The following is a 10667-nucleotide window of genomic DNA, read 5'->3' as shown; positions in this document are numbered from 1 at the left end:
TTTATGTATTTATAAGTCTTGGTCATAAAAGGATGATATCCTTAGATTACCGCCCGTTGTAAATATTCTGTCAACGCCTCTATTTTTTTAGATAATCACTACGTTACAAAATAAACAAACAGTCGATTTATTGCCCTATAATACCTCGTTTTCTTAAATTCTGAAGGCGAATAATTTACAAGGGATTACTAGGTGTTGCTCTTCGTATTATTGTTCATTTCGGCTCCAAAATACAAGGATATCCTGAGTTACGTTTCTTGTTGTCAATTTTTCCTGAGGGGCGTTCATTGTCGTTTGTGAGTGTCTGAGTGAGTTTGAAGGTTTGCTTGCATAAGTTGTCTTAACAGGCTATTAGACTGATAAATGCACATCACTGCTTCAAACCTCTAAACGAGCACAGAGCCTTTAGAAATTCCCTTCAGGAAAAAATGTTTTTTAATATAGGCAAAAATAGAAGAAAGACTTGCCTCATTAAATTATTTTAGTATTCGTGACATATGACGATGTGAACTCGGACAATGTTGTCAACAAAATTCAAAGAACTGTAGCAAAAATGGACCCAACTACAAGCTGTGTAAAATGTTGTTAAAAAAATATAAAAATGCAACAATTAGGTACATTTTTACTATTACTACAACACACAAGATTGTACAAAACTTTGACACAATTTGTGACCTGAACTATATATGCCAGAATTGTGGCTGGATATATGACCTCGGATGAGGCAAGCTCGAGCGGGACTATCGCTCTTTACCCACATTTTCCAGTGTGACAAATCGAGACGTAACACAGGTGTTATGAAAGCACGACCTCTCTTACCAGGTAGGCGAACCACTGCGACATAGCAACATTGGCTCGGTTGATATAGTGACCGAAAAATTATGTCAGAAACTGGTACATGTCTGGCAGGTCAAATCATCGTAGCTGTTTGGTAGATATTGCTGGCCCTTCAATGTTGATCGGGACATGTAGCCGTCAGAGTAGTTGTTTCCTCCAATATCATCAGTTAAAAAGTCCGTCGTATCTTAATAGTTATTGTTAGTGCATTTGATACCTATCAGGTAGTTTTTTTGGTAAAAATAGTATGTAGCTATTAACAGCTAATATCAGTTCAGAGTAAATCTCAGTTGCTAGTAGCTGCTAATAGTTACCATTTTTGCCAAATGGGAAGACTCTCAGGTGTTCCGGGACACTTGTATAAATTTAAATTCAAGGATCATTATCCACATTCAATTATTTTTGTTAAATTTTATATTGCCGTTGGATATTTTCCGTAAAAATTATACATAATTTAGGCACTTTCTTAAATAAATATACCTAAATGATGCTGCAAATAAATTTCGAATAATGTGTAACTAAGTAGTACATTTTTTCGTTTGGATTAAGTTCAAGCCATTGTTAAAACATTTTAAAAATAACTATTTATCAACACAGGAAAATAACACTAAATTATACTTAAAATGAGTCATACTTAAATCATCCAAAAGTGTCATTCGGAGATATCGTTTTTGTTACAGATTTTTCAACTTCTACTGCTCTATTCCTAGATGTTTCAATTGAATTACTGTATGTTATTTTCTTTTAATGTCAATTAATGTTGACTACATTGTACTATTTATTTTTTGACCTTTCAAAATTAAAACTTTCATCGGCGTGGTTTTATTTTATATCAGATAAACCCAAATTTTTCTTGCGTTTAAGTCTGGTTCTGTAATTGTAAACAGACATGAAAAAATAAGATTTTAATACAGATTTTAATAACCCTTGTCATTGATTACTAATACCTATATATCGTTATTTAACTATGTTGAGAGAGAAAGAGAGAGAGAGAGAAATTTGAGTTTTCTTAAAATCCTATCTGACCTTACCTAAATCCTCTAATGATAACATACAATTCCACAAATCTGGTAATTTCATTATTTGGGTTCGAAAATATATTAAACTTAGAACAATTTTGATTTTTTGTATTTTGATCTACGTATAATAAAAGTAAATATGGGAAAATTACAATCATTACAGAACTAAAAATATAAGCACAACATATTTTTTTAATTAATCATGTTTTCAAAACTATTTACATTTGCTGTTACTATACAGGGTCTTAGAAGTTTGACTGCCTTTATTTTAAGAGACGGTAACATTAAAATAAACAAAAAAACTTTATGACATGGGTCCTAAACTCAGCCATTTCCGAGAAAAAAATAAAACTAAATTATTTTTAATACGTATACAACTTTTTTGTTCATTTATGATTGTTCTATTTCATGCTGAAGTAATGGCAGCCTTACACCGTGTATGCTTAAAATTCTTACTCTAGAAGTTGATCTATATACTTGTTGTATTAAAAGTCTATTATCCTAATGTTTTTATAAACTGCCCAAACTTGGTGTTTTAGGTCTCCAGTTTTCAGGAGATATTGCAATCAATGCTCTTAGGCTTAGCATAATTTGATGTGAAGAGTAAAGTCCCTTGATAGGATATTGTAAAGGTCCTGGTTTAATAAAGTTCCTCAATCAACTGTAATTTTGGAACAAAATCTCTGTTACCAACTTTTCACATATTTATGGATCCAAAATACTAAACCAATTAAATTTTGATAGTTTTTTTCACATAACCACTTTAATCTTTTTATTTTTTTTTTTATTAACGTATTAAACTATTTGAAATAAATTCAAAATAGTTAAGAATTCAGTTAAACAGTGTTCTTTGATAACAAACATTTGTTTGACTTCAGTCGATAGGAATCTATAAAGGTAAAAATCGAGAACTATATTAATAATAAAATGTATATGTTTAAAGAACAGGATTCATCATTTTTTCGAGACGTGAATATCAAATATATACAGAGCGAATGCATTGAAACTATGATACCTTATGAACTACAGATTTTATTTTAGAAATTAAATTCCATATGAAGTATTCTGTCCGTGGTGATTTTCTGATTTACGCATGTCGGTGCGTTTGACGATTTTACGGGGACACCCTATATTTTGACTGTATTTCTATTAGGTCTACTGCACAATTACCTGTAAACCAGATATAGATTTTTAAAGGAACCATAAATCAATTTGTAAACGGTAGCGGGGATAACGGATTACGAATTGTTACCATGCAATTATTGACAATTCGGGCGATAACAGGCTGATTATATGGCTTACAATTCGATCTAATTAGGATTAAACTTACCTGTCTTCCCTTATATACATATATCTACTTGAAGCCCACCGAATTTGAGATGAATGAATGAAATTTAATTTCCCGTTGTAAAAATGTCTTGTAATTTAGCAGAATCATCGATATTGCGTACAAAAAATGAGTGTATTAGCAGTGGCGGCGGGCGCGGGGGGGGGGGTCTGTGAGCTCCTAGAAATTTCCTAAAAAATATAATTTAAAATTTAGTTTGCAATGTTATCCGGATAATTAAATAGGTTACCATAAACACATTAAGAAGGAAATGTTAAATTTGTAATGTACAGTCAATTTAACACGACATGTAAGATTCGTTTGAAAAACTTGAATACGCGAGTACCGCGTAGCTCGCTCCTACATCTGTAAAGTGTTTACAGCTGTGGTCATGGTTACCGTCCCGCAACAGTGCAGTAGTGCAGCTTGGACTTTGTTTAGTCCTATCGTAACCTATAATAATAGCTTTTCACGGCTTTTTTTCTTAATAAACGTAATTTGTTAAGGTCTGGTGTAAAATTTTGTTATTTATATATTGCTTCTTGTATGTTTTTTAAAAGATTGTAAAAGTTTATTATAAAGACAGACTAACAGTAATGTTATTGAAATATCAATGATACGAGAAATACCAAATTTTATTGGAAAAGTAATTGCAAAGTTTATGTCGGACGAAAGCAGAAGAATGGACTTTCAGTATAAAAAATAATACATATTCCCTATATTTCAATAGTACTTAAAATAAAACGACCCAATTATATTTATTTAATTTTTTTCAATACTTTGTACCTAAATTTTTCCGCCCTCTCTGGTATGAAAGACATGAGCCACCTATGCGTATTAGTAAGATTTTTCGCTGAATGTCACGAATAATGTAACATATTAGACGTAATACATATTACGTAGAAATTGAATATAGTTACTAATCATCGAAAACCACGAATATCGCGTAATTTCGAGAAAAAAAATTATCATGGTCTGGTAAATTTAAAATTGTACATGCTACCGAATTTCGACAAGTATACCTTTTATTTTTTGTAGTATGCTTTAGAGTTTACCGAACCGTTTAGAATTTTGGCTTTTAACATTTTTTTTATTGTTTGCACATTATTTGCAAAAAGTATTAATTCGAGGGAAAGAGTTCCTTTTTGGCAGTAGCTAAGTCACACTCACGTAGATCATCAATCGCTTCAATTTGAGTCCGATATTCTTCTTTTAAATATCTTCATGAAATAAGTCGGGAGGGTTTAAGTCAGGAGACCGCGGCGGTCATTGGTCTCAGTAAGTCCCTTTTACATTTATTGAAATCATATCTTTCCCAAGGCATTCAGTGTGTGTGATTCATGACCCCTCTGTTTTTTATTGTTATAGAACATCGTTAGAAAAAGTGCAAAGGAGATTTAAATCTCAGGTTATATTTTGGACGAGACTTATCTAGCTCAAGGTTTTTTGCAGGATTTATTTTTGGATAGAAGTAGAGTCTTATTAGATGAGTTATGTACTTTGCTCTTATACAAAATTTTGAATTTCCATCGCATATTAATTCCCAAACAAAATGATTGCAAAATCCGACTTTAAAACCCCTTTTTAAAATAAAAAATAGCACTTAATCGTTAAACTTTTATTTACACCAATAAATTTGAAAGAGAATTTACATTTGGTCCATCCTTATCTCCGCCCCATCTCTTCAAGTAGCTTTCAAGCATTTTTCGCTTTGTCCAAAAGTATACGCGAAATAACCAACTTCTGAATCTGCGTGGTCCCTTCGTAGATCTGGGTGATCTTCGCGTCCCTCATCAGCTTCTCCACGGGGTATTCCTTGTTAAATCCCGCCCCTCCAAATACCTGCACGGCATCCGCAGCGCACTTGTTGGCTATCTCGGAACCGTAGCACTTGGCTATGGAGGCCAGGTAGGTGTTCCTCTTACCGTTGTCCACTTCCCAAGCGGACTTCATCCATGCGAGTCGGGCCGTTTCGACGCCGACAGCCATGTCGGCCAACATGAAGGCCACCGCTTGGTGGTTGGAGATGACGGTGCCGAACGTCTTCCTCTCCAGGGAGTACTTGGTGGCCTCGTCTAAGGCTCGCTGCGCTATGCCCACTGCGTTAGCGGCTACCTAGAGAACGTGAAGAAAATTAAGATAATATTGAGTCAAGCTGTATTGGCACTGGCAAATTAGGTTACTTTTCCAGTTCCACATCACCACTTTTGTTAAAATACGTTTGTCATAGATCTAAAAGAACTTACCGAGGGCCTAGTTAAATCGAAGCATCCCATGGCAATTTTAAAACCTTGACCTTCTCCCAGAAGGACGTTCTCCTTAGGTATGCGCACATCTTCGAACGTGACGCCGCGAGTGTCCGAAGCTCGCTGCCCCATCATCTCTTCCTGAAATTACAGTACAACCACGTACAACCGCATTTATACGAGTCTCTTTGGATGAGCAGCGCAGATGAGTCATACGAAGTGGATGAAAAATGGACATGTTAAAAGTACATCAGTGATCATCTGGGATGAACAATGAATGAAAAATGGAAATAGAATCTACTTTTTTATCTTGAATTAATCCTAGCGCTGCAGTGTTTCGATGATTGGACTAAAGCTAACACTGACAATGGTAGTGAGTTGATTGAAAAGAGATGCAGAATATTTTGAAGTCTTTTAAATTACATGATTTTATAGTTGAGTACCTTCAGCAAGATTCTGTGCCATCATCTAAGCTAATGATTGATTTTTCAAGAAGTTAACAACAAAGAAAAGGGTATAATTTATACTGGTCACGTAGCTTGTAAACATTTATGAAAGTATTTAATTAATATACCTTTCTGCCAGGTTGCACTCCAGAAAAGTCCCTTTCAACAATAAATCCTGTAAATGCCTTGTTTGCTGGAGCCTTGGGATCTGGATTGGTACGTGCCAGCACAAAATACCTGTATGTTATGAAAAAAAAAGTAATTTTTAATGCTGTTATCTTCTTTCTAGTCCGTTTTATTCGACGAATGTGACAAATGGCAATGGTAGTTATTGCCCAGTAACTAATCCTACTATTGTTTTAAGCATAAAAAATTTTTTAAAGAAAATTTTATTTGATGCTAAGGATGTGTTGCTTTTAACTCAGATAAAGTATTAAATTGCATTTCCATGAAATTAAGATCAGATTGATTTACACCATGTTAATGATATACTCTGCCAAAGTTCAATAAAAAAATCACTTGCCGCCACCAAAATTTGACAAAGTAAATCATTAACTAAATGTGGAGAATATCTGTCAATGAATACCAAATTTTCATAGGCACATGCATCAAATTACCCGAAAATTCGTACACGAGATAATACATGAATGGAACCGAGAAGTGGGTATTAGTTTATCCAGTTCCAACAACTGCTCTAAATCCTATGGAATTTCCGAAATAAGTATCATTTTTACTTTTTTTGTTTAATTTTTACTTTTCAGTCAATTAATAACATTACCAGTTGGCCACGCCACCGTTTGTAATCCACATTTTCTGTCCATTCAAAATATACTCGTCTCCTTTCTTCTCCGCCTTCGTTTTGATGCCGTTCACATCAGAACCAGCGCCTGGCTCGGTTGTGCAATATGCCTGAAGCACGAAATACGTAGTTAAAAGCAAGAAGCGACGACTTCTTATCGTACACAAAATACAAAGTTATTATTAGAGATTGGAAACAATAATAATTTTTAATAGATGTTATTTTTACAAATCCTCTTATCTGAAGCATCGCATCGATCAATTTATTCGATATGCCCTGTCGGCCTGGCGTGCTGGTGAACGCTCTAGGTTTTTTGTTGAGCCATATTGGCCGTATGGTATGTGTTTTTGTGGCATCAACAGCATCGTGTATTGAGCATAAACCACCACAACGCGTATTGCCTCTTACTAACATAATATTTATTTATTTATTTGTTTGATTGTCGCCACAAAGTTTCCGATGTCTAATTATTGCATACAATTTACAAAGTTATTGTTAATACAGGGATATCACTCACGTGCGTAAAAAAGTACTTACGGCTACAAGTGGTTCTTCAATTAGTCGCCCGAGATACTTTTTCTGTTGTTCTTTGTTGCCTGCTATTATCACAGGGGCTTGCTGGAAAAAAATAATAAAGTTTTGAAATTTTACAATCGTTAAAGATATACATAATATAAATTCGAATTTACAAATCCTTTATTAATCGCATGAAAAAAAATTTTTGAAATTCTCAAAAAAATACACTGGCACTTGTTCTTGTCATGTAATCTCAAATTTTCAGCATCAGCATAGTTTGAGTATTATTAAAAAAAAATGACACCATATATTAATTAAATCAACCCATACTAACGATTTTTTTGTCGGAACACAGGCTATTCCACCATTTTGAAATGGCCTTCTGTGATTTTGTTTCAGTACGACACTGTTAAGAGCCGTGTCTCCCGAACTCTAATTATGCTGTACACATTTTCGCATATTTTAAAGAATATTTAAAAAATCCTGTGTTGTACTTAATAACTTACGCCTAGTTCTGATGACCCTACAGCTAGAGTTATTCCTGTGCATGCCCAAGCTAATTCCTCAGTAATAAGACAACCGTTAAAAACAGTTTCGTTCACACCACCTGAAATCATCTCATTTTACAGTTTATTAAATAGCAAATTTTTATTTTTCTATGATTATACCAAATAAATGTGCAAGTCCAGCGAGGTATTTTAAGTTTAATATAAATAATGGAAAAGTGTTTGGTTAAATTAATTTTAATTTTTACCACTCCATAAGTATATCTCGCTAAACAAGAAACTTTATAGTCATATAACTTACCGCAGTGTTCCGGTATGTGTAAATTCGACAGGCCAAGAGACCAAGCTCTCTTGACCAGCTCGATTGGATATTCCCCATTTTTATCGTAATGTGCAGCAACCGGGGCAATTTCTTCCCTCGCGAATTTTCTTGCCAGTTGTTGAAATTCTAACTGGGTGTCGCTGAGTTCTGCGTCAAAACAAAAAAAATTAAGAGTAAAGATTTTTTTCTTAAAACGATTCCTACGATCCTTCAGAATCACGGCCTTCGATTGATTTTTTGATTGATTGAAAAATTTGATCTAAAAATAACCAGCGCAGACGAGCCTAAAGTTTTCAAGTGTCAAAAAATTAAATTGACGTCGCTTTGATCTTCATACGTCATATTTGTGTACTAGATGATTTCTAAATAAAATGTGTATGGATTTTGTGAATTAAACTATGGTTGAATGTCCTAAAATTGTAACAAAGGTTATTTGTAGCGGTGAGCATAGTAGCAGAATAACGAAAGTTTTACATAAACGTTTATTTGATTGAAAAATAGATGAATATTTTTAACTTTTCTATATTTTTTAACTAATACCAAGGCTAATACTGTGGGAAGCAACTACTCCATATTTATCTAATTTCCATATTTATCTAATTATTGAGAAATTAAAGCAAAATAATTGACTTTTATCTATGATTTCTGCAATCTACGAAAGGCAACCAAGAGGTACAAAGTTTGATTAAAAATGGTCCATATCTGTAAATATTTTTGAACGTCATTTTATTTATTGAAACTTCTCTTCGACGTCATTGATTAGATTTTGTTGAAATTTTGTAGGTGTAGTAGGAACTAATGACACTGTAGCAAGTTTAATATTTATAAAAAATGTTCAGGCACGTTGATTTGTATAAATTGCGCACTTTTTTATCCAAAAAGATATATAAAGAGCATTTTTTTCCATGCGCAACTTATATAACGAGCGTTCAAATAAAAACGTGGTCGAAGTTGGCTCTGACACATTGGACGTAGGGCGTAGCTTATAGCGACCAACTTAACCTCATTTCTCAACGAGCTGGGGCTTGATTTTTGAAAACAGGAGAACTGATTCTCCAGAGAAAAAATTCACCTGACAAATTTCTCTTAAAAACTTAAACACTTATTTTTGAACGTTGAAGGAATCCAATTCTCTAGAGAATTTAATTTATGCCGTATGTCGAGGATATATTTGCAACTGACCAATCAGCGGGCAGAGTTTTCTTCAATATTTCAGTGCCATTATTGGCGACCCTGATGTTTAGTCACTTGATTTGATTTTGAAGTTTGTTTTGTAAATGTCATTATATTCGTCAGGGAGACTAGACATCTCCATGATATTCGTAGTAATTTAATATAACTTCAATTTGAATAGAAGTATATTTGAAAACACAANTAAACGCTTTTTAAAACGAAAATATTCAAATTGATAGCGGCGATATAGCGCTTTGACAGATGACGTTTAAGTTCATTTGCTATACGCTACGCCCTACGTCCAAATTTTCAGAACCAACTTGACCACGTTTTTATTTGAACGCTCGTTACTAATATACTCTCCCACTTTATCATTATTATTACAAAAATTACTAGCGCTTTATTATATTTATTTTATCGGGCCTGGAAGTTTATCGCAACTGGTACACCCTGTGTATGTAATGACAATAAGAATGCTTCATTTAATACAATTTATAGCAAAATTTTATGGTAAAAAATTTGTTTTCACACATAAAAGGAATAGCGAATAAAAATTAATCTATGTCTAAAGTCTATTCAATTCAAAAGTTACACAAACAACACCATAAAGATATAACAAAACCGAATAACATCCACTGATAGCGAAATTAGAATTTAAATTAGAATTTCTTACCAAAGTTGTATCCAGTTCTTACGGTGGAAGTGGAAAGAGTCCTGACACTTGAAGAATAATTAATAACTTTATAGATCTAAAAAAAATTTATAGTTTATAGTTTTGTAAACATTTGAGGTAATTTTACTTGCCTGCCGAAACGTTGCCATAATTGTTTACTGCACTGTGAACTATTCAAAATGGAAAGTTTTATCATTTACGTTCAAAGTCTAAAAGGTAGTATGTACTGATTAGAACCACGCTTGTTGTAGATTAAATGTGTTTATTATTATTTTTTATTAAGATAACCAGTTTATTAAATTTATAATTTTGAATGCCATAATAAAAGTAATATACCAAGGTAGGTATCAAAGAATGAATGTACTACAAAGATATGGAATATTACGTAGTGTACGACCTTGAACCCTAAGTAAATATTTACACATTACTTTCTTCATTTTGGGGCATCACAGTATAATGCAGATCAGTAAGAACATACACTTTTTTAAGGAATTATACCCTGAGCGAATCTACCATATTAAAAGGAGTTGATTTTTCTCTGTTCTGTGGGCTTACAAATGTACCAGGAATTTAAAATTTCTTTAGATAAATCATTTCCTGGCTGATTATAGCATTACATATATAGATATATTGAATATAATTAACTAAAGCATCGGCTCGTTGGTCTAGGGGTATGATTTCCGCTTAGGGTGCGGGAGGTCCCGGGTTCAAATCCCGGACGAGCCCAATGTTTTTTAACAAATATTTTTATATTTGATAGATTGTTTTATTAAGTTTTTATTTAGGAACTTACATTTCTAGTG

The 10667-nt window shown here is 33.4% G+C and overlaps 1 protein-coding gene and 1 non-coding gene across 2 annotated transcripts; one reads left to right on the top strand and one right to left on the bottom strand.

Annotated features, from left to right (window-relative positions):
* Window positions 1-4786: 4786 nt before the first annotated feature.
* Window positions 4787-10179, bottom strand: LOC108910136 (probable medium-chain specific acyl-CoA dehydrogenase, mitochondrial). Its single transcript, XM_018714662.2, has 9 exons — window positions 9996-10179; window positions 9865-9940; window positions 7998-8165; window positions 7697-7797; window positions 7212-7292; window positions 6654-6784; window positions 6004-6112; window positions 5430-5570; window positions 4787-5298 (listed from the first exon to the last, which is right to left on the bottom strand). The coding sequence occupies exons 1-9, from the start codon at window positions 10011-10013 to the stop codon at window positions 4879-4881; spliced, it is 1245 nt and encodes a 414-aa protein (XP_018570178.1). The 5' UTR covers window positions 10014-10179; the 3' UTR covers window positions 4787-4878.
* Window positions 10180-10518: 339 nt separating this feature from the next.
* Window positions 10519-10590, top strand: Trnap-agg. Its single transcript has one exon. It is a non-coding gene; the product is annotated as a tRNA-Pro (tRNA).
* The last annotated feature ends 77 nt before the right edge of the window (window positions 10591-10667 follow it).

This window comes from Anoplophora glabripennis, unplaced genomic scaffold (genome assembly GCF_000390285.2).
Source record: "Anoplophora glabripennis isolate ALB-LARVAE unplaced genomic scaffold, Agla_2.0 scaffold184, whole genome shotgun sequence".
Taxonomy (NCBI): Eukaryota; Metazoa; Arthropoda; class Insecta; order Coleoptera; family Cerambycidae; genus Anoplophora; species Anoplophora glabripennis.
Note: the sequence above shows the minus strand (reverse complement) of the source record. Positions and strands in the feature narration are given on the sequence as shown.

Coding starts and splice junctions, on each gene's coding strand:
- LOC108910136 (XM_018714662.2), bottom strand. Junction 6,785..7,211: donor TTGAAGAACCACTTGTAGCC/GTAAGTACTTTT, acceptor TTCGTGCTTCAG/GCATATTGCACAACCGAGCC. Junction 5,571..6,003: donor GAGTGCAACCTGGCAGAAAG/GTATATTAATTA, acceptor CTGTAATTTCAG/GAAGAGATGATGGGGCAGCG.